Source organism: Diceros bicornis, chromosome X (assembly GCF_020826845.1).
Source record: "Diceros bicornis minor isolate mBicDic1 chromosome X, mDicBic1.mat.cur, whole genome shotgun sequence".
Taxonomy (NCBI): Eukaryota; Metazoa; Chordata; class Mammalia; order Perissodactyla; family Rhinocerotidae; genus Diceros; species Diceros bicornis.
In genome coordinates, this window is record NC_080781.1 from 15,465,613 (window position 1) to 15,490,054 (window position 24,442).

At 45.8% G+C, this 24,442-nt stretch overlaps 1 protein-coding gene across 1 annotated transcript; it reads right to left on the minus strand.

The window, feature by feature from the left end:
- Positions 1-4,224: 4,224 nt before the first annotated feature.
- Positions 4,225-19,749, minus strand: RS1 (retinoschisin 1). Its single transcript, XM_058535349.1, has 6 exons — positions 19,746-19,749; positions 18,205-18,230; positions 17,535-17,640; positions 8,994-9,135; positions 6,559-6,754; positions 4,225-4,464 (listed from the first exon to the last, which is right to left on the minus strand). The coding sequence occupies exons 1-6, from the start codon at positions 19,747-19,749 to the stop codon at positions 4,312-4,314; spliced, it is 627 nt and encodes a 208-aa protein (XP_058391332.1). The 3' UTR covers positions 4,225-4,311.
- Between the last annotated feature and the right edge of the window lie 4,693 nt (positions 19,750-24,442).

Genomic DNA, 24,442 nt, shown 5'->3' on the forward strand with positions numbered 1-24,442 from the left:
TCTCAATAAATATTAGCTATTACAACATTATTGCTATTATTTGTGCCCCAGTTGGGAGCCCTGTGAGGTTAAAAAGGAATGTCACTGAATCATGATGGCTGGTTATGGAGAGCTCGTTAGGCCCTTTAGCTGCACTTATCCTATTTGATCTTCACTTCAGCCCTGCAAAGTTGTCTAGGTTAAGACCTCCCAGCTTGGAGCTACTCTTGGGATCATAGGGGAAGCAGCAGCCCTTACAGCTGTGTGTGTGTCAGCAGGCCTCCACAACCCACTCCAGATAGACAACAAGATAGGCTTCTGTCGGTGTCTGTTCAAAGGCTCGCTTTAGGGGGCCAATCTTCTGGGCTCTGAGACTGGATTCATAGTGGTACCTTTATTTTGAAATACCTTTGCTTCGTCCAAGTAACCTCCTCCCACACTGAATACCAAAATCAGCTCAGATTTTCTTAATCTTGGCAACACTTAATGCTACTTCTTTTTTCATAGCACTTCATTTAGTTGTTTAAAAATCTCCTGCAATATGTTGTGAATATTTTACCACAGTTAAAATCTCCTGCAAGTGTAGACCACATTCTAGCATTTCTGAAAATAAATATGTTAATGTAAGGTAAGAGAATGAGTTTTTGCTACATTATATATATTTAATTGAAAGTTTCCCCCACAAAAGAATACTGCAAACATAGTTCATGTGTTTAATAGTAAGATTCTGTTAGGCTTCAGATGTCCCTCAATAAAAGTTTTATTTTTTATATATTCTGTCATAAATGAAGTAAATAATTTACATGCTGTCCTAAACAAATGACCTGCAGAGAAACATTTTACATATCTCAGTATCTCATTGTTTATTAAATTCTGAAGTATTGACCAATTTCCAATGTGAAATCTCAGCTGGCTTCTTTGCAGAAATTGACAAGTTGATCCCAAAATTCATATGGAAATTTGAGGGACTCAATAGGCAAAACAACCTTGAAGAAGAACAAAGTTGGAGGACTCACACGTTCCAATTTCCACAACTACAAAAGTTGTAGTAAGCTCCAACTTACTACAAAGCTACAATATGATACTACTACAATATGATAGCTACAAAGACAATATGGTACTGGCATAAGGACAGACATAGATCAATGGAATAGAACTGAGAGTCTAGAAATAAACCCTCACCTTTATGGTCAATTGATTTCAATAAGGGTGTCAAGGCCATTCAATGGGGAAAGAAGAGTCTTTTTGACTAATGGTGCTGGGACAACTGGACACCCACATGCAAAGAATGAAGCTGGACGCCTACCTCATACCATATACAAAAATTAACTCAAAATGGATCAAAGATCTAAATGTAAGAGGTAAAACTATAAAACTCTTGGAAGAAAACAGGAGTAAATCTTCATGATCTGCATTTGGCAATGGTTTTTCAGGTATTACACCAAAAGCTCAAGCAACAAAAGAGAAAAATAAATTGGACTTCATCAAAATTAAAAAATGTGTATTTCAAAGGACTCCATCAAGAGAGTAAAAAGCCAACTCACAGAATACGGGAAAATATTTGCAAATCATATATCTGATAAGGGAATTGTATCTAAAATATATAAAGAATTCTTACAACTTAATAATAACCTGATTTTAAAATAGGCAAAAGGATCTGAATAGACATTTCTCCAAAGAAGGTGTACAAATGGCCAGTAAACACATGAAAGTATGCTTAGTATCATAAATCATAGGGAAATGCAAGTCAAAACCACAATGAGATACTACTTCATACACACCAGGACGGCTATCATCAAAAAGATGGTAACAAGTGAAGAGAAATTGGAACCCTCATACACTGCTGGTGGGAATGGAGCCACTTTGGAAAATCATCTGACAGTTCCTCAAAAGGTTAAACATAAAGTTACCGTATGACCCAGCAATTCCACTCCTAGGTATATACCCAAGATAAATGAGAACATATGTCCACACGAAAATTTGTACGCAATTGTTCATAGCAGCATTATTCGTAATAGTCAAAATGTGGAAACAACCCAAATGTGCATCAATGGATGAATGGGTAAACACAATGTGGTCTCTCCATACAATGGAATGATATTTAGCCATAAAAAGGAATGAAGTCCTGATACATGCTATAACATGGATGAACCTTGAAAACACTGCTAAGCGAAAGAAGCCAGACAGAAAAGACCACATATTGTATAATTCCATTTATATGAAATGTCCAGAATAGGCAAATCTACAGAGACAGAAAGTAGATCAGTGGTGGCCTAGGGCTGGGGTGGGCAAGTCGGTTGGGGGGTGATGGCTAATGGGTACAGAGTTTCTTTTTGGGGTGATGAAATTTTTCTAAAATTGATTGTGATAATTGTTGCTCAATTCTGAATATACTAAAAGTCATTGAATTGTGCACTTTAAATGGGTGAAATTTGTATGTTACGTGAACTTGATCTCAATAAAGTTGTTATAAAACAAAAATTTCCAACATGAACAATTATTTGGAGAACGTTTATCCGTGCCTTACACTTGCGTTCTTTTCTTTTTTCCCTTAACTCTACTTCCCTCCTGTGTCTGGAGTGCCAATTGTAGACCTGAACTCTTAGGCTACCGCCATTTTCTTTGACAATCCGTGTCATGATAAAAGTTCATTCACCTTTCCCAATAAGAGTCTCTGATCAGGCATTCTGTTCAAAATGGATTTGTCCACGAGTCCTAAGGCCAGACAAGGATTTTTTTCCCCACCCTGAATTGATATGTTTACATTTGAGATTGAGCAGTGAAAAGCGTTTTTCCAGGTTCAAGTATACAGCATGGGGTTAGAAAGATGCTGGGTTAAATATGAAGCTGTTCTAAGCCCAAAAACACCAGGGGAGAGATTTGGGGCCTTTAGGAGGATACCCACTCACAGAAAAGGTGAATGTGATGTTCAGGATGGTGTTAGTGTGAGTCCATTTGCTGGACTTGGCATTTGAAAACAAAAAGTAACTCAAAGAAACGAGCTGCCGGCAAAGGCTGCACCGCGTCAGGGCCAGGACAGTCTTGGATTCCCCAGTCTCGTTAGAGGGCCTGCATCCTCTGATTCCATCCCTTCTCAGCCGCTACTTTCAAATCCTCTCCTGCCCATCCCCCATGTCATCAGCCTGTCCCAGGGAAGCGCCTGAAAACTCAGATTGAGCTATAAATGACCAAGGAGACTTACACTGTTCCCCCAGCTCCCTGCTTAAGGAGCTCCTCCAGGAGGGGAAGGCCAGGCCTGTTCCTTCCCAGGGAGGTTTCAGCGTCAGGAACAGGTGTGTTTGCTTGTTGCAAGACAAGGGGGCAGAGGTTGGAAGGTTGGGTTCTCCAGGAGTGTAGCCACGTTGGCTGTCTTAGGATGTAGGTCCTGACAGCTTCCTGCAAAGCATGTAGTCAGCTAATGGGCCTCCTCCGAGTAGCCAGTGATAGCTCCTGGGCCAACTGTTGTCAAAGTGTGAAGCTTGTTGAAAAAATGGTAGCCCTAGATAAAGGGAAATGTCGGTGTGCTCTGGTCATTTGGGGTTCCTCAATAGAGGGAAATTGCTACTTACACGTACAGCCTGCCCCGTGTATTCACCTAAATAGTGACCATGGAAGGATAATTCGCTTGAATGGGCTGCAGAATGGAACTGTATGGATGAGTGCTCTGGACCCCCCAATCCCTGTGTGCATGTGGGTGAGAGCTCAGGGCAGGGGAGGCCCTCCTACCTGGGTGTTTGGGCGTGTCCGGCTCTCTGGAGACCGGGACACGGGCTCCCACCCACTGTACTCATCGCCACCACCCAGTCACCTCCAAAACTTTCAGTCTGCTTACCCGGTGCTCTAAAGTCCTAAAAGGCCCTGATTTAATGAAAACCTAGCTAGGAGAAACCGCAAGCTTGCTCCCCCTTTGTATTCAGAGCGAGGCTTCATGAAACTCTGTGTTCCTGTCTTGAATGTGGGAAAGCAGGAGAAGTCTCAAGTGATCAGCGCTGCTTTGTGTTCCCCTGGGACTGCACCTTTCACAGTGTCACTGAGACAAAAAACCCGAGAGCAGCAAATTATCCCGCTGCTTAGGCTTTTGTCTGAAAATTGTGTTTAGGGACATTTTCTTTGTTCGTATTTTCTTTGGCCCTGAGTGGGGAATAAGTTCATTTTTCTTTTTTTTTTCATTGAAATTGGAAACTATATCTTCAAAAAGGAAAGAAATATTCTCTGCCCAGCTCTGCATTGAAAAGAGCTTGTAAATACAGCCTTGTTTGTCACCGTGGTGTGTTGCGGTCCCCTGGGACCCTGCGCGCTCCCCGCCGCAGGCCCGGGCTGAGGCAGGAGGCGTCAGGCACACTTGCTGACACACTCCAGAAGCTCCATCCGGATGGCGATGCGGACGTGCCAGCCCAGCGGGATCAGCCGGATGAAGCGGGAAATGATGGGGGGCCGCAGCAGGTTCTGGACTGTGGAGGTTCGGTCCGAGTTTCCGTAGAAGACCTAAAGAGAGGGAGAAAATCCTGTCACCATCACATCAAGGGAGAGAAAAGGAAGAACGATTCCTGTCTGAAGCTGGCCTCAACTTCTAACTGGAAAATCTCAGAAAATGGCTTAAGTGCAGAGAATTGGCAGATTCTTCCCCCGGCAAAATCTAACCTTGAGTGATTGTTAGCACCTACATCCTTGGGGCATCTCCAAGTCACTATATGGGGACATCTAGAACAGCACCATCCAGTATGGTAGCCACTAGCCACGTGTGACTGTTTAAATTTAAATGAATTAAAATTAGATAACTATTCAGTTCCTCAGTCACACCAGCCAAGGTTCAAGTGCTCAGTAGCTACATGTGATTAGTGGCTGCCGTATTGGACAGTGCAGATATTAACATTTCCATCATCGCAGAAAGTTCTATTGGACGGCGCTGATAAAATGCCTCTTGATTATGACCAATTTTGTCTTTTAATCCTTTGCATTTTGACAAATTTTGCAAAGGGCTACATCACACAAGAGGAATGTTACCTTGTTCCAAAGGTATCCAAAGTGGGGTTCGAGTAAAAACTCATGAGTTGGCCCTGAAGTTGTGAGCCAAAGCTTAAGTGTGTCTCTACATTCATAGAAATGGCAAGTACTTTTTAAACTTGGAAAAATGTTTTAGAAAAAAAAAAAAGATGTAAAAACTGGAGGGAAGATTCTGGATGGGAGAGGGTAGTGCCCAGAATAGAGAGAAAAAGGGTTTGCTTTGTGTTTTTTGGGATGTAACAAAAAGGTGCAGTGGATGTTTGGCTATATTTCCAAAGAAATCATTCTTTGCACTCTTTCCAGAGTCATAGTGCTCTGCCTGATGACACCGGAACGTTTCATTTCCTTCTGGGATAATCTCCTGAAAAAATCTGGCTGCCACACTGGCTTCATCCATGGACAAGACAAGAAGGACCTCAGCTGCCATGATCTTGCCTTTCTTCCCAATAGCAGTTTCCCACCCCCCTTCTCTAAGCTGTTTGCCCTTGAACCTATGCAAGTCAGGAGTCAGGTGTGAGGGAGGATGGAAGCTCCTCCAGACTGCATGAGTGCCCGAGCACAGTGCTTCTTTGCAAAGAACCATCAAGGCCTTCAGAAACACAGAGAGGGCTTGAAAAATAATTTTCATATCTTTTTGAAAAGCCAACTAATAAGAACAAAAATGAAATAAAATGTCCAAGTATCAAGATGGTTTTTCCCATTGTGTTCAAACTCCTTGAAATCTCAACCCGTGAATGTCTTGCTCTGCAAATTGTCATCAGAGAGTACAAAGCCTTCTGAAGCTTTTCAGCCACGCACGTCTACCTAAACTGACTAAATGTCCAGATTAGCCAGGGAAGCCCTTGCTCTCAAGCAAAAGGACATTAACATTTAACATTTCTAAACAGCTACTGAGGTTTTAATTCATTGCAAATATACTTTATATATATAATATTGATTAGATGTGTTTATATATATATATATAAATAAGAGCCTACTCTGTTCAGCCTATGATGAACAAGACTTGGGGCTCGGCCCTCAGAGATGAGTAAGATATAAAGTCGCTCCAAGGGATAAGTGCCTCCGTGTCTGCACTGCGCGAGTCCTTTTAACCACTTATGTGGTTTCCTGGCTGACTTGCTGGGGCATAGAAAGCTTCCCAGCAGTTGGTCTCCATCAATAGTAAGGAGAGGCCAGATCTACATAAATGGACAAGGACCCGCCCGCATGAGTAATAGATCAAGTCAGGCCCATGCGGCAAAGTCTTCAATGGTCCGGCGAGTTCGGAATAGTCCAAATGGCCGCTTTTGATTATTCAAGCAGCTGTACAGTGATAGGAGAATTCAAAGATGTCTTTCGCACACAAGAGTGGCAAACAGATGAGCAAAACTCATTGGCAAACAAACGGCACTAGGCACCACAACTTGCCTTGTCGTCAGAGAGCGGCCTGTGTTGTAGGGAAGAAGCACCGATGACTCACCACGCCTTGGGGTCAGTGCTCTGACAGAGGGCTGCCGACTAGAGCACAGGGACAGGGACTGCAGGGGAGTCCCAGAGAGTGCGAGCTGAAGGTGGTTTGGGGGAAGACCATCTTACCCGGTTGTTTCCGGTCTGGTCCTTGTAGTAAATCCAGTTCAAGCTCTCATCAGTCCTGTACTGCACGCTGTACTTGGTCATCCACTCGTCGATGTCACAGCGCCCCTGAGTGAGGATCCCTGAAATCACCTTGACCTCCTTCAGATCGATCTGTAACCACTGGCTGCTGTCCTGGAACTTGGAGAGCCAGGCGCACCTGCCGGAGACACCGCGAATCACTGGAGCCTTTCCCCGGAAGTGCCTCTGAAAAGCCGGGGGGCGCGGTCTGAGGGGACTCCAGTGCCTGCAGAGCCCCCACAAGCTCAGGCAGGCTGAGCTGCAATCTGCTAAGCACCCAGACGCTTGTCTCCGAGAAGTGTCCAGCCCCTGTGATACCTAGATCCTTCTCTCTCCCTGCATCTCCACCACCAGAGGAAAAATTGCCAAATTCAGCTAATTTGTCAAAGAAAAGCCTTTGAGTGTAGCTGAAATCACCTTTGGGGTGTGGTTGAGCATGTCTTTCTTTAAAACATGCGAATGCATGATTACTGTACCCGCCAGCCCACTTCCCTTTTCTTGGTCTCTCCTGATGTTTCTCTCCATGTCTTGTTTTTTTCTTTAATTCACTCTCTTCATACGTATCTGCGTCTCCTTCACGTGCTGTCTTGCGTGGCTTTCAGGGAGTGTCTACCATGTGTAGAACACTGAACCAAGTGGCTCTGGAAGGGCTTTTGACAATTGTAAAGCAAACCAACCATTGAAGGAACTGATTCGTTTTTTAGCTATATCCCTCAAAAATTGTAGAAACCTACAGTTTCCCCTTTGTTGTTGTTTTTTTAAATTTTATTTTATTGTGTATTAATTAGCTTCTTGGGACTCAGTCTTTGGCTGCCTTCGCTTCTAATTCTGGACTTGCTCCTTGGGTGGCCCCTAACTTTTTACTTGCATCCCAGACCTTACCAAAATTCCAAATCCCGAGAATCCGTTGCTGGCTAGACAACTTCTCCTGGATGCCTTACAGCATCTCAAATGAAACTTGTCCAAAAGTGAGCTCCTAATTACCCCGCCCCAACCCCTCCTTCCAGTATTCATCTTTCTGGATGCCACCCCCAGCCTCCCAGGTGTTCCTGCCAGCAGTCTGAGAGCCATCCTTGGTCGCTTCCTCTCTGTCACCTCAAGCATCCAATCCATCTATTGGCTCCATCTCCAAATGTTTCTCAAAGTCATTTGCTTCTCTCCGTTTCACTGCCACCACTCTAGCCCATGTCACACTCTATTCTCGCCTGGACTGCTGTGTAGTTTACTTAACTAGTCCCCCTGAATTACTCTTGCTCCCCTCCAACAGCTCTCCCCACAGGAGCCAGCAGATTTTTCTTAAAATACAAATCTGATTGTGATACTCCCCAACTTCAAATCTTTCTCTGGTAGAGTCTGCTAATTGTCTCCCAATATCTTCTTCCCATCTTTCTTTAGTAATAGAACTCCTGGGTTTTCTCTGGGCAAATGGCCACCCAGCTAAGATCGCATTTCCTGGTCTCCGTTGCGGTTAGGTGAGGCCATTGGGCCAAGTTCTGATCAATGGGATGTGGGCAGAAGTGGCCCATAGGATTATGTTTGTGTCCTTAAAGGAAAAGTGTGTGTTCTCTGCTCTTCTTTTTTCTCTACTGACTAGTGTGCAGGTGTGATAGTGGAAGCTAGAGCAGCCATCTTGAACAAGGTAGAAAGAGTCTGGGCCTCAGATACCATCCAGCTGCCTTAACACACCTAGACTGCCTCATGAAAATTTTAGATGAGCAAGAAATATACCTCTCCATTGTTTAAGTCTCTGTACTTTGTTAGTTACAGCAGCACAAACCTGTATTCTAACTAATGCACATTCAGGGTCCTCCCGTTATCCCTAAAATAAGGACCACAATCCTTACCATGATGTGTAAGGCCCTACACGATCTGACTTCTGCCTACCTCTCCAGCCTTATCTCACCTGTGCTCTAACTTTGCTGGTCTTCTCTATGGTCCCCATCCATTCCCTTGAAGGATCTTCCCAACTCAGGGCCTTTGCACCTGCTATACCTTGTGCCTCTCCCCCCATCACCTGGCCAACTGCAGGTCTCAGGTCTCAGGTTAAATATCGTTTCCTTAGAAAGCCTTCCCTGATGCTTCAAATGGACAGGTCTTTCTTCCCTCTTTGTCTCCTCCCCAGCCCTCACCACACTTATTAAATGATCAGTTGTGTGATTGTGTGCTTAGAGTCCGCCTCCCCCCCTAAACTGGGTGCTTCTTGAAGGCCAAGCCCTCATCCACCTTGTGCACTGCTGTATCCACAGTCCTTGGCACATGGAAGGCGCTCAGTTAATATTTGTTGAATAAATAAATGCGTTCTGTGTCATTCATTTATTATAGAGCCTGCTTTTTCAAATCACAGGGGAAAAAACCCCTGAGCCACCTTCCCTGCTTACCCAAAGCCTTGACTGTTGAGCCGGGCCTTGTTGGCGGTCCACGAAGAGTACCAGCCCACGTACTGCTCCGGGTTGGAGCAGGTGATCTGGTCTGGGGTCACCTCTCCTGACTCAAAACCCAGGGGCTTATGATATGGGCATTCTGCGAAAGGAAAACCCGTGCACATTAGAGCCCTCATAGCGCATGGCAGTACTCAACAAACACGGCCTGACTGAAATGACTAATCAAACCGTCTCATTTGCGCTTTGGAAGGTGGAGAACGTCTTACTTGTCAGCGTGGTTCGCAGCGGCGGGGCTGGGTCTTCCACCCAGTCACTGCGAGAAGAGGGTGAAGATGAAGTGAAGGGATTGCCATAGAGACACGACATTTGTAAAAGCAGACGGAAGTGGTTCTATGGCAACCTCATGGGGGGGGGTAGAAATACTTCGCCTGCTCCACAAACTTAGAGACCTGAAAACCAAGAGGTTCGCAGCGAAATATCATACTTAAATGCCTTACTTTTTATTTTGCTCATTAACACAGGGTTAGCCATCCTGCATGATGACATCAGGGTCCCTAATTGTCCTCAGGCAGCATATGATGCCAATCATAGGAACAAAACAATGGTGAGAGGCAAGAAAGGCAATTATATATTAAGACTTAATTCCCACTTATAAATTTTCTCACTAGTCTAGTGGAAAAAAAAGAGGGTGAAATATGCCTGAGTGACTGTTGAATAAGGAACAGTTGAAAAGAAGTGCTTTTTCCAAAGAAGAATAGCCAAAGCTGGTTCTTGTGTGTTCTATGCTTCTTCTCATGTATTTCCTCTCATATTTAGTGTTGTGTTACCTGGCCAGAGACTGCCAATTGCTCACCCAGTATTCATTCTCCCCTTCTTTTTGACTAAAGAACCCTAATTTTGTTGGAGGCAGCAATGTGGCCAGCTCAAAAAACAATCTTTCCCAGCCTCCCTTGCAGTTAGAAGTGACCATGTGACACAATTTCTGACCAGTAGATATAATGGGATGTCTGCTGGAGATTTCCGATCAGGTTTTGCTTGCCTCTTCTTTCTTCCTGTTGCCTATAAGGAAGACCTGATGGCTGGTGCAACAGTAGCCATCTTGCACTATATGAGTAAGGCCGGGAGAACTGCAGAAACCTCAGCCCTGATATCCTTAAGCAACTCCCTACTCCTGGTCTTTTTACCATGTGAGTCAAAACAAAACTCCTCATTCAATAAGCCGCTATTTAGAGGGTCTCTTATTTATAACCAACCCGGTCTCTAGCTGAATTTCTGTAGAAAACAAATGATAAACTTATGCAAATACATTTTCCTAGTTTTCTGATTGTGGGTGATAAACTTCAAGTAAGGTAAATCAAATTATTTTTTTTCCATGTGTAAATTTGAGTTCAGATTGAAGAGCTGAACATATTTACTGCAGCATCATCACCTTCAACAGTAAAATGAGTGCTGAGGTCTTTCTGGAAGATGATTTTCAAAAGTCAGTAAAACTGAATGAAGCATGCAAAACCTTGAACGCCATTTTGCGGCTCCAGAATGCCTGTAGGGACAGTCATGCCCTGTCCCCAGGGGCTGAAGACAGAAGGACAGCTTCAGACCTCTGGCCAGGGGGGCTTAACAGCCTTTCTGCCCAATGCACCAAAGGAGGAGGGCCCACTCCCACCAGCAGCTGCAGCTCAGTGGGGCCTGCACTGTAGGCAAACTACAGCATTTGTAGTTTATCAAGTACCTGAGGCTTCTGGGACCTATTAAAATAATGTCAATGCCTGAGAGAGAGAACAGGAGCATTTTATAGGCCACTCGATCACGCGAATCTTCAGGGAAGCATTGTTAAGAGTGCAGTTTCCGGGGCCGGCCCGGTGGCGCAAGCGGTTAAGTGCACGCTCTCCGCTGTGGCGGCCCGGGGTTCGCCGGTTCGGATCCTGGGCGCGCACCGATGCACCGCTTGGCAAGCCATGCTGTGGCGGTGTCCCATATAGAGTGGAGGAAGATGGGCATGGATGTTAGCCCAGGGCCAGTCTTCTTCAGCAAAAAATGAGGAGGATTGGCAGATGTTAGCACAGGGCTGATCTTCCTCACAAAAAAGAAAAAAAAAAAGAATGCAGTTTCCAGGATTCTACCCCCAGAGCGGCCGCATTTTTTTTTTTTTTTTTTTTTGTGAGGAGATCAGCCCTGAGCTAACACCCGCCAATCCTCCTCTTTTTTTGCTGAGGAAGACGGCCCTGGGCTAACATCTGTGCCCATCCTCCTCCACTTTATATGGGACGCCGCCACAGCATGGCTTACCAAGCAGTGCGTCGGTGCGCGCCCGGGATCCGAACCAGCGAACCCCGGGCCGCCGCAGCGGAGCGCGCGCACTTAACCGCTTGCGCCACCGGGCCGGCCCCCGGCCGCATTTTTAATAAGCACACTTTCAAAGCGCATTCTGGAAACCTTGGCCTGCCAAGGAAGGCATCTGTCGGCTGGTGGATTCAGGGGTCTAGTGCCTGTGGCCTTGGGGGCTCCTCCACCTCCTCAACTCCCCTCCGACCTGGAAGACAAGCCCGTGCTTCCGGAAGGAGGGACAAGGCCTCAGCGTCAGGAAGCTGGGTTTCAGTTAGGCCCTTGGTCGACACTTAAATTCTAACCGTGGGTGTCTCTAAGGCCCCTCCATCCTGAAACGCCAGTTCCTCGCTCCGCGACCACCAGCTCCGAGGGAGGGGGCAGAGGAGAAGGAAAAGCCATCATTCTCTCTCTGATCGCTTTATTCTTGTCATTTTGCTCTTTCTCTGTTTTCCCCTCACATCTCCTTTGCCATTTCTTCCCAATTAGCACATCTACCAGTTAAGAGGGGGCTATAGACCTGCAGGGACCTGGCCAGTGGCAATGGCCTTGGAGGCCTGTGAGGGCTTGTTCAGACGTGGATCCTGCCTGCTCTCCAGGGGAGGCGATGATCTCACTGTCCCCGTGGCTTCAGCTGGCGTCTGGGAGCCAATGCCTGACTCCCAGGCCCCAAGCCTCGTCCCACTGCCCCCTGAATATTTTCCAGGTGAACAGCTCCATATGGGTGACCCAAAATCTCTTCACACCCCATATGTCCACAACTGACCCCTCAGCAGCCAAGCCCAAGACAGCCCCGGACCAGTGCTCCCGTCTCAGGCATCGGTGCCTCCAGCTACCCGGCTACTAACCCAGAAAGCTGTGGGTCTGGCCCAGGGCACAAAGCAGAGACTCCCAGGCTGGCTGCCCCCTGGAGTCAGCGGGAGAATTGCAGAAGCGCTGATGCTCGGGCCACACCCCCAGAGACTCTGATGGCATTGGTCTGGGGCAGCGCCTAGGCATGGAGTAAAGCCGCAGTGGTTATAATGGGCAGCCGAGGTCAAGAACGCCTGCTTACAGCTAATGCGACCTGGGATTGGATCCCACTCTCCCTCTGCATCAATTTAGGCAAGCGGCTTAACCTCTGTGGGTCTCAGTTTCCTCATCTGTGAAATGAGCACGACACTAGTAACTGCCTTCATAAAGTTGCCATGGGGTTACGTGAAATAACATTTGTGGAGTGTAGAACCTGCGGCACCTGGCCGAAAAGTAGCAGCTAATATTGGTGTAATTGGGTGAATTTGTGAGAATACATTGATGACTTCTTGAGTGTTGCATGTTTGTTTTTCCGGTGAAGACCACCAGGGAAGGAATCTAACACCCCTCTACCCTACTGTGACCTGCCCCCATTATTCCCCTTACAGCTCCCCGAGAAGGAGGCCAGCTTCATGTTTCTAGAGAGTTGGGCTCTCCTTGCCCCAGGAAGGAATAAGCCGTGTGTGTGTGTGTGTGTGTGTGTGTGTGTGTGTGTGTGTGATATTTGAGACAGGAGAAGCCTACTGACAGCATCTCTCCTCAGGCTTATGGATTTGGAAGGTCTAGGCCTCCACAGGAATTAGCTGCTTGTCCCAGAGGAGGAGGTAGCTAGAGACTCTGGGCTTTGACCCCTGTGTGTGGGGGTGGGGGCCTCGTGGTAGGGGCCTGAGCTCAGCGGGGACGTAGTTCTTCTGAGGGGGCCGGACCACAGATGGGGCCTGGGAGTCCTGAACTCTGGACATCCTCAGGAAACTTGGGAAGGTCCCCAAGTTGAGCTTAGTTCAGAGGGAGAAGAGCCACCAACAAGGTGTCTTCCTTCAAGTGGGGCTGTGGGCCGGGCAGGGAGCTGCCGCCCAGCCTGAGCCCAGGCCCTGCCCCCGGGCAGCTGTCGCAAGCCCGTGGGGCTTTCATGTAGTCAAAGGAGAGAGGAAGAACCTTCAACAACCCTGTCTGTAGACTCCTCACAGGCCATGACAAAGGGGAACTCAAACTGGAGTTATTTGAACTTGAAAAAATAGAAAATGTGACATTTCTCGCACTCTGTGTGCTGTGGAGTAAACTCCAGTTATGTTATTATTATTTTTCCTGACTCCTTTCCCCCTCTCCTCCTCCTTCCATGGTCCTGGCTGAGCTCCCTTCAGATCCTCATGCAGGCCTGGAGGCCTTCCCTTGAGGCCGTTCCCTCTGCCTGTGACACTCCTGTCCCCTCTCCTCCCCCTTCAGCTGGACAACTCTACTCATCCTTCAGATCTCTGCCCACTTCCACTGCCCACCCTGAGCAGGGTAAGGGCCTCCCGGTGCTGCCTCCCCTGCACCCTGCACCTGTCCCTTATCCCTCCTCTGGGTGATTATTTCATTGTCTGCTCCCCGGGTCTGTCTTGCTCACCATTCTATCCTCTGAGCCAAGCAGAATGCCTGCACCTGCTAGGCACTCAGTAGTTATTGATTGGATGGATGAATGAAGGGATAAACCAACATCATGACTCCATCTTGGGTGGCCACTAGGGATAAGCCAAGAAAATGGCAGAAACAGGAAGCAGAGAGCTCAGGGAGGAAGTAGAAGTTGACCAGCCCGGAGAATTCGCACCGGCCTAATAAAAAAGAAACTGTCAATTGAGTATAAGCTAGTATTAAGCAACGTGAATAATGTTGCTGAAGGAATTAAGGGGATCCTCACCAGACACACACAGAATATGTCCTTCCCAAGTTTTCTGCCCAATGGAAGTTTGTTACTGTAGCTATTAAGTCTGTTTCTACACTCATTTTAAGTGAAAAAAGAATGTTTCTACAGGGCCGGCCCTGTGGCGTAGTGGTTAAGTTTGGCGAGCTCTGCTTCTGTGGCCTGGGTTCGCAGGCTTGGATCCTGGGCATGGACAACTCCAATCATCAGCCATGCTGTGGCAGCGTCCCACATACAAAAACAGAGGAAGATGTTAGCTCAGGGCTAATCTTGCTCAAGAAAAATAAAAGACTGTTTCTACATTCATTTTAAGGAAAACCCTGCATCTTCTGTGGCACAAGTGGCTCTTCTGAGTGATGATTTGATAATTAGATGGATAAAGGCTTATTCACAATGTGCTGCTAATCCAGGCTACGTATCCTTAACATGCTAGCCTTTCTCGTTCGGTAGATAATTTCTTGATTTGTAGGCATGAGGGCCAGACATGCTTATGAAGAATGTTAACCTAAAAGAGCAAAGAGAGGTCAGCATCATTTTTGACAAGAGAGATGTGAATATTATTATGCACATGTATTAGACTTGAATATATATGACAAGGTATAGAATATAGAATAATATTTATAGGGGCCGGCCCCGTGGCTTAGCAGTTAAGTGCGCGTGCTCCGCTACTGGCGGCCCGGGTTCGGATCCCGGGCGCGCACTGTCGCACTGCTTCTCCGGCGATGCTGAGGTTGCATCCCACATACAGCAACTAGAAGGATGTGCAACTATGACATACAACTATCTACTGGGGCTTTGGGGAAAAAAAAAAAGGAGGAGGATTGGCAATAGATGTTAGCTCAGAGCCGGTCTTCCTCAGCAAAAAGAGGAGGATTAGCATGGATGTTAGCTCAGGGCTGATCTTCCTCACAAAAAAAAAAAAAAAGAAGAATATTTATAGAAGAGTGAGTATAAAGTTGAATATAATACAGAAATATGAAATCTAGAATAAAAGTAAAGCATTGAGTCATTGGATTTCTTATACTTTGATACCTTCCCTACCCTGGTCTCCCCTCTCAGAGAGCTGAGGTAGTCATGGCTCAACTGTAGAAAAGCAGACGTTTTAGTATTTTTAATAGCATTAAGCTGAAGATTAGGAGGCTGTAATGCACCTAGCCGGTCACCTTCTGCTCCGTGGGTGGGGCCTCTGGGCAGTAACCACCAGTGTGCACCTGGGAGGGCCTCCTGGCAGCTCTGAATGACCCTCCTTTCCTTCTGTGCTTTCTAGGCCTTTCTCCCCTAAGGCGGACTCCGGCGCAAGAGCTGAAACTCAGGGTCCGGAGAGACCAAGATGTGTTCTTTATATTCCCCTGAAGATATGAGGCACTGATGGGCAAGTGACTTCTGGAAGGTTGTGGCTAGTCCTGCCCTGAATCATCCTTCTTGAAAAAACCAATTAACACCAATGAATCAACCATTTAACACCGAGGTCGTATTTTTTTCCTTCCTGGAAATATCTGTGTTGTTAAAAAACAAAACAAAACAAAACAAAAAAACCAGCGGGGAGGGGAGAACACTTAAGCTAAAAGAATTTCTGATATCAGAACTTCAAGCTCACAACAACGCTGTAGGGGAGAAGGCTTGAGGGACCAGAATCGTCTTCACATTCCTCAAACAGACGGCCCTTCTCAGCTTCGCAGTTGATTGGGTCAATGAAGCCAATCCGCATAATCTCTTTTCAATTTCTTCTTAGAAAGTGCTTCCTTGGAATAGAATTCCAGTAGGTCTCATGTCTCTAGTGAAGAGAACATTTGTTTCCACTAAATGGTAAACTCCTCCAGGATGGAGGCAATGCCTTCATTTTTGTCTCCCCATCAGTGCCTGGCACATAACAGGCACATGGTGAAAGAGAGTGGAATTGAATTCTAAATGGATTATCAAGGAGGGCGCTTCACTATTGACTGGGCAGATCACATCAACGCATAATGGCTGCAGGAGCTCCTGCCATGGAGCTCAGTGGGACATCCTGGGGGGAAGCCCACCGAACTAAACAGCCCTTACTGCTTTCCTCACTGTGGGGATCCTGCTGTTCCCTTCCAGAAGACAGTTCAGAAACAACCTCCTACTCCTTTAGTAAAGAGGAAAACGAAGGCAGTAAAAGCCTTTGTAGACTGCCCCTCCTCCCCCACAATGTGCTATTTTAATGCAAATTTAATGAAATAATGAAGAGAAGCTCACATACATACACACAAACTTGCCTCTCCTGGACCTATGATAGGCGATTGTGTAAAGTGAATGATGTTGCGTGGCACCTTCACAACCCTGGAGAGGGTGGCAAGGACAGTTTCATGCAAAAGAGCCTCTGGGCCCTGGAAAGCACTGAGCATTGCAAACACTTGCTGGGCCGCCCAAGCTTCTGCAAGTCAGTGTGAGCTCTTAGGAGGCAGGAAGACGAGCTGACCTTTATGAAATGGTACCGTTTGCCAGGTGCAACACAAGGTGCTTTATGCCTCATCAGCTTTATTCCTCACAACTGCCTAGAGCAGGGGCTGGCAAACGGTGGCCCTGGGGCTAACTGTGGCTTCACCGTCTGCTTTTGTAAATAAAGTTTTATTGGAACGCAGCCATGCTCATGCATTTACACATCGTCTATGGCTGCTTTCCCACTACAATGGCAGAATTGAGGAGTTGAGACCACATGGCCCACAAAGCCACAAATATTTACGGTCTGGTCCTCTACAGACCAAGTTGCTGGCCCTGCCTTAGAGGAAGGCATTCATATTAGTCAGGAAAGCCTGTGTTATGCTGCAGAACAAATTGTCCCAGAAATTTCAGAAGCTTAACACAGCAAAGGTTTCTTTTTCACTCAGGCAACTTGCCCATGAAGGGTCTGCAGGGAGTTCTGCTCCACTTACCCTCCCAGGCACCCAGGTGAAGGACAAGCCACTTTCTCAAGCAGGGAAAGGGTGAGCCGTAGAGTCAAGTACCAGCCCTTAAGGGCCTCATTTCGGAAGGGACACTGCTCACTTTGGCTGGAAGGAACTGCTCATACGGCACCACCTGACAGCAAGGGGGCTGGAATGTGGGGAAGTGCATGGTTGTCTAGTGAGCAATTAACACCCAGGCCCACTACTGTTACCTCCATTTGACAGAAAAAGACCAAAGCGGAAGTCCCAGATAAGACATGAGGCGGCCAGCATTCCAACTCTGGTCTCTTGGGCTCAAAAGCCTGTGCTCTTCTCAAGATACCCACCATTAATTTATTTTCAATAAATTCCACTGATCTCTTTATTGACAATTAGATCCCACCTTATCATCTCATCCAGGCCAAGTAGAGATCCAGGAAGCTGTTTTTGAATAGTGACGTCATTGGAGTTGGTTGGAGCAGTGGCCATTGTGAGATTTGAAGCTCAGAGGCCAACTGGAGAAAACCCAGAGCTTGGCATTCGGGGGTGTAATTCAGCTGGGTTGAGAGAAGGAGGAGAAACAGGGTGTTCCCAAGGACACTCCAAGGATCTGGTGTCCCAAGGAGAGGGGACACTCACCCGGTATGCAGTCTAAGGAGGTGGCACCCACAGACCACAGGGCGTTGGTGCCTCCTTGGCAATCGCACTTGCACGCTTTGTGGTACCAGGGGTCCTCGCCCTCATCCTGTGGGAGGCCAGAGGGGCAGGAGCATCAGAAAAGTCACAGTCAAAGGCAACTGCAGTCAGCACCACAGGAGAAGCCTTGCTCATTCATTGCCTATTGACTATGGCTGCTTTCACACTACTGTAGCACAGCTGAATTCTTAATCCAGCCTTAACACACACAGTTGCCGCTCAGCTTTCAGTCTAGATAAACCAATGTCTGCCACTGTGGGTGACCAGCTAGTGATCTCACAGACACACCCGTGTAGAGGGCGATGTTATCTTCGGGGGCTTGGGGAGCCCAAATCCGAGGTCAGGCTCCTTGCATCCCCTGGAAGTCCCTTCTGGGGATCTAATTTTAAAAAGTGCTGGATTCGAGATTATGCCATCTGAGTTAAGACTTGCTTTACTTGCATTCTCTCATTAAAACACCAATCTTGGAGTTTGCCCAGAAAAAACGTGCTATTGCCACTACCAGAAAAGATAAATTTTTTTAAAAAAGTGATAATCCTATACATCATTTGTGGCTAGGAAAATCTTCAAAAACAGTATCCACATAAATTCCAGCCTTCCTACTGTAACGTACCTCCGTAGACGATAATCCCAGTGTGGCTGAACAGAAGGACGAGAGAGGAAAAATCAAGTTAAAAAAAGAAAGAGAAATTCAATAAAATGATTCATTACATGGAAAAGCGAAATGAAAATAGTCACATATAAGTTAACAGACCCCTTGGGAAGAAGTCAAACTAAGTAAATGTCTACCAGGAAAAACCTCTGCAGACGCTGAGAAACTAGGGGCAGTAAAATTAAACAGAAAGACAAGGATAATTATTATTATTTTTGTTCATTACAGAATTTTGGAAAATACATTAATGTAGCAAAGAGAAAAAAAAAGCACCTATATTTTTTTACCACCAAAGGCAACACTGTTAACATCTTACTGTAAATCTTTCCTGTCTTTTTTCTACGCGTATTTTAAAAACATATATGAGAACCTACTATCTAAACAATGTTTACAACATTTTTTTTCCACTTAGCATTAACAGTGCAAGTTTTTCCCTCTACTTATTACCTCTCCATCATCATCATCATCATTCCTAGTGTCTGCCGAATGTGCTATTCAGGAGTCGATTCCCGGTCCCCCTACTGTGACATATTTACATTTAGGACATTGTTTAGAAAATCTTTTTTAGGCTTGCCTATAATGTACAGAAAATATCAAACCACAATATTAGCATAAATACTGTATAAATGATGTGGGAAAACTGAAAGTGTGCAAAATTTAACATAAAACTAACGTATAAACTATCTTTATAGAAGTATGAATAAAAAGAATGAATGCCTAATTTGATAGGAAAAGAGTTTGTATGTATTAACATAAACCGATGGTTTAAAGCTGCACTGTCCAATTCCATAGCCACTAGTCCTGTGTGGCTGTTTGAATTTAAATGAATTAAAATTAATAAAATTAAAAATTCAATTCCTCTGTCACACCAGCCACATTTCAAGGGCTCACTGGCCACATGTGGCTATTGGCTACTGTACCGGATGGCACAGATACGGAACGTTTCCACTCTCGCAGAAGGTTCCGTTAGACATGGCTGGTTTAAAGCACCAAAGCTCCATTTCCCATTTTCACCAAAACAAATACCTTCATTTCTTTTCTGATTATAAAAGTAACACATACCTATTAAAAAAATCTCAAACAAAACCTGAGTGTAGACAGTAAGAAATAAAAGTCCTTCCTTAACCACTTTCCTATCTAATACTTGAATGTGATGCCCACAAAAACTTTCAGATTTGTTGTAGAGAGTAGAGGAATAGTCTCATCTTTTTCATCACAGTTATAAAGCTATCTTTTTAAAATTGTGCCTTCATTTAAATAATACATATTTACCCATTCCACAAACCACTTCTGCATGTCTGCTGTGAGCCGGGCACTGCTCCACGGCCTGGGCCTTCTGAAATGGAAGCCTCACTCTTTGCCCACAAGGGGCTTGAGGACCCAGGAGATGATGGACCACTGGACAATGCATGTGGTGAATACTCTGCCGGCTCATGCATAGGTTGCAGTGGGAGTCAAGGGGGCATATCTTTAGCCTGGGCAGATTCAGGGCCACCCCTCACCCATGGTCACCAAACTGCTGTCTCTCCTGGGCCCCTGTCCACTGGCTAGTCATTTCTAGAGACTCCTTGGTCCACATGCTATGGGCAGAAGGACCCCCCTCAGGTAGCAGTGAAGGTTAGGGAGCGCCGTCTTGAGAGGAGGCCAAGCCCTGTGCTGGCAAAGGAAGTTACCAACAACTTCTTACTTTCACATCCGATGGGCTCTTCCCAACACTGACCTTATGTCTTCTCACTCTGCAACGTTGGGTGCTGTCAGTCCCTCCAATCTTCCTTTAGCTTCCATCACACTGCTCACCTGGTTCTTCTCCCACCACTCTGAATAATCCTCAATCTCTCTTGAGAGCTCTGCTTCCTATCCCCTCCACCCCCATAAATGTTGCTAAATCCAAGATTCTGACACCTGCATTGAATGGCTTATTGGATATCTCCCCGTAGATGTCTCTTACTGTCTAAAACTAGACCCAACCAAGTGTTGGCAAGGTCATGGAGCAACCTGAACTCCCATATGTTGAAGGTAGGGGTGTAGGTTGGTCTAACCTCTTTGAAAAACTGTTTGGCAATTTATGCTAAGGCTGGACATATATGTTCCCTATATATGGGGAACCAGAAATTCCACTCCTAAGAATTTGCCCACCAGAAGTGCATACATATGTTCTCCAACAAACAAAAACATGTACTAGATTATGCATCGCAGCAGTATCTGTAATAACCCCAAACTGGAAACACTCATATGCCCATCAAGAATAGAATAGTACAGGAGCCAGCCCCGTGGCCTAGTGGTTAAGTTCGGCATGCTCTGCTTTGGCGTCGGCTGCCTGGGCTCAGTTCCTGCGTGCAGACCTGCACCACTCGTTGGTGGCCGTGCTGTGGCAGCAACCCACATACCAAACAGAGGAGGACTGGCACAGATGTTAGCTCAGGGAGAATCTTCCTCAGAAAAAAAAAAGAGTAGAATAGTACAATATTGTGATTTATAAGAAATTTATAAGAAATATATATTTGGTCATTCAGATGACCAAAATATTTCTCATATATATTTGGTCTTGTCCACAGTTCCTGGTTCACAGCTCCCCAAACCCTTGGAATTTCCTAAGTGTTGAAGAATGACAAAGGTATCTCTTGATATGTTAATGAGGTGACTTTTGAAAAGCACCCAAGGGTGGGAGCTGGTTGCCAGTGGAGCCAGTCATGTGATCAGAGGATTGGAACTTTCAGTCCTACCCCCTGATTTCTGGGGAGGGGAGGGGACTGCAGGTTGAATCAGTTGCCAATGGCCAATGACTTAGTCAGTCATGACTATGTAATGAAGCCTCCATAAGAACCCGAAAGGACAGCTTGTTGGCCTTTTTCAGAGAGCTTCCACGTTGGGGAACCAGAACACTTCCATATGCCACCGTGCTGGGCCCCAAGCTCCATGAAGACAGAAGTTCCTTTGTCTGGGACCTCACCCTATGTATCTGTCCATCTGGCTGTTGATTCATATCTTTTAATATCCTTTGTAATAAATCAGTAATCTAGTGAGTAAATGGGTTTTCTTCAGTTCTGTGAGCTGTTTTAGCAAATCACTTGAACCAGAGGAGGGATCTTGGGAACCTCTGATTTACAGCCCTTGAATCAGAAGCACACAACATGGATGGACATTGAGGGTATTATGCAAAGTGAAATAAGTCAGAGGGAGAAGGTCAAATACCATATGATCTCACTCATTAAGTAGTAGATAATAACAACAACAAACAAACACATAGAGACAGAGATTGGATTGGTGGTTACCAGAGGGGAAGAGGGGAGTGAGGAGGGCAAAGGGATGATTAGGTACATGTGTGTGATGACGGATTGTAATTAGTATTTGGGTGGTGAACATGATGTAATCCATGCAGAAATAGAAGTATAATGATGTACACCTGAAATTTACAGAATGTTATAAACCAATGTGACCACACACAAAAAAATTATTGAAAAAAATAAGCACAGGTAACAAGCTGGGCTTGTGACTGGCATCTCAAGTGGAGGGCGGTCTTGTGGGACTGAGCCCTTTCCCTGTGGAATCTGATTCTATCTCTGGGTAGATAGTGTCAGAATTGAGTTGAATTCTCACATACCCTGCTAGCATCAGAGATCTGCTTGTTGGTGTGGGGAAGCCTCCACACACACACATCAAAATTGGGTCTGAGAATCCTTTGCAAATGGATACATGTAGGGACCGGCCCTGTGGCTTAGCAGTTAAGTGCACGTGCTCTACTACTGGTGGCCTGGGTTCGGATCCCGGGCGTGCACCGACACACCGCTTCTCCGGCCATGCTGAGGCGAGGTCCCACATATAGCAACTAGAAGGATGTGCAACTATGACATACAACTATATACTGGGGATTTGGGGGAAAAAAGGAGGAGGATTGGCAATAGATGTTAGCTCAGAGCCGGTCTTCCTCAGCAAAAAGAGGAGGATTGGCATGGATGTTAGCTCAGAGCTGATCTTCCTCACAAAAAAAAAAAAAAGGATACATGTGGTAAATTCACACAGTGGAACACTATACTGCAATGAAAATGGATGATCTACAACTCCACACCTCAATACGGTTGCATGTCACAAGACTGAGTGAAAAGTCAGATGCTAAAGTGGACACACCATATGAATCCATTTAAAGTGTACAAAAACAGGCAAAAGTAATCTATGCCGTTAGACATTAGGGTCCTGGTCACACTAGGGGCAGGGAGTGGCAGAGAGGAAACCCAGGGAGGGTGTCTGGGGGCCTGATAACGTTCTGTTACTTGATCTGAGTGTTGGTTATGTGGGTGTGTTCAGTAGTGAAAATTCACTGAGCTGTACACCTACCTGCACTTTTCTGTGTATATATTATACTTAAATGTATGTATGTTATACTGCAATATAAAGTTTTTTAAAAAACCGAACTCATTACATCCTTCCTCAGATTGTTCTTCTCCTTTGTCTATTTCTCATCCTGCTGAATGACTCCGCCACCCACCTACCACCCCATCCAGAGACCTGGGACTCGTCTTTGTCGCCTCTTTTTCCTAAACCCCCACATCCAGTGTCTCCCAGGGGCCTTTTTCCTCTCCACCTCCACTACCACTTCCTGTTTTAGGCCTTACCCTCTCTCCCCTGGATACTCTCCCCGCTAAAGAGAGACCTCGCCTCATCCATCCTCCGTGCTGCCAAGAGAATGGAATGCAAACCTGATCCGGCCACTTGCTTGCTCCAAACCCTTTGGTGGGTCCCCATTGCCACGGCCCAAGTCCCACCTCTGACATTTATTGGCTGTATGACCACATCTTTCCATTTCCTCATCCCTGAAATGGGTATAATAATAATGTGTCTTTCAAGGGGTTGCCGTGATCTATCTCCCGCCTACCTCTCCAGATTGATCTTTTGCACTCTCTACTACTTGCAACTCATCGAACGTGCCAGGCGGTTTCATGCCTCCGTGGCCTTGTCCGGATGATTTCTTGGCCTCAAATGCCCTCCCCTCCCTACTCTCCTGCGCTTATCCCCTTCCCGATGAAGAGGACCTTGTCCTCTGTGTAGAACTCACCACTTGCTCTGGCCTTTGTCTCCCACCTCTTTCTTTCTTTTTTTTTTTTTTTAATTTTTTGTTTATTACAGTAACATTGGTTTATAACATTGTATAAATTTCAGGTGTACATCATTATACTTCTATTTCTGCATAGATTGCATCATGTTCACCAACCAAATACTAATTACAACCCATCACCACACACATGTGCAGAATTATCCCTTTCGCCCTCCTCCCTCCCCCCTTCCCCTCTGGGAACCACCAATCCAATCTCTGTCTCTATGTGTTTGTTTATTGTTGTTATTATCTACTACTTAATGAAGGAAATCATATGGTATTTGACCTTCTCCCTCTGACTTATTTCACTTTGCATTATACCCTCAATGTCCATCCATGTTGTCACAAATGGCTGGATTTCATCGTTTCTTATGGCTGAATAGTATTCCATTGTGTATATATACCAGGAAACAACATGTGTTGGAGAGGCTGTGGAGAGAAGGGAACCCTCATACACTGCTGGTGGGAGTGCAAACTGGTGCAGCCACTATGGAAAACAGTATGGAGATTCCTCAAAAAATCAAGGATAGAACTACCATATGATCCAGCTATTCCCCTGCTGGGTATTTATCCAAAGAACTTGAAAACACCAATGTGTAAAGATGCATGCACCCCTGTGTTCACTGCAGCGTTATTCACACCTCTTTCTTGTCCACAGGTTTATCTAAGCACCCGTACGAGTATAGAAATTGATGTAAAAGACAGCTGGTAATGACTGGTCCCAAAGCATTCGTTCATTAATATTCATTGAGTATCTACTATATTCCAGGCCCAGCTTTAGGTGCTGGGGATATAGCAGCAAACAAACCTGGAAAAACACCTGCCTTCACAGAGCTTATAGTCCAGTGTGGGGGAAGATAATGAATGAATGAATGAATGAATAAAATATATAGTATGTAAAATAACGATGACAGCTATGGAGGAAAATAAAGCAGAAAAGGGAGGGGACAGAGAGTGGGACTTTTCGGCTTAGGGAAGCCTGCACTGAGAAGGTGATGTTGGAGCAAAGAGCCGAAGGAGGTGAGAGACCTGTGGGCAGAGGGAGGAGCAAGTGCAAAGACCCTGAGGTGGGCGGGTGCTTGGCATGTGCCAGGAAGAGCAAGGAGACTC

What these genes read in the sequence shown, in the direction of transcription:
- RS1 (XM_058535349.1), bottom strand. An exon ending in TGGGATTATCGTCTACGGAG is followed by an intron (nt 17,641 to 18,204) that starts GTACGTTACAGT and finishes GGCCTCCCACAG; the next exon opens with GATGAGGGCGAGGACCCCTG. An exon ending in CTCAACAGTCAAGGCTTTGG is followed by an intron (nt 6,755 to 8,993) that starts GTAAGCAGGGAA and finishes TGTCTCCGGCAG; the next exon opens with GTGCGCCTGGCTCTCCAAGT.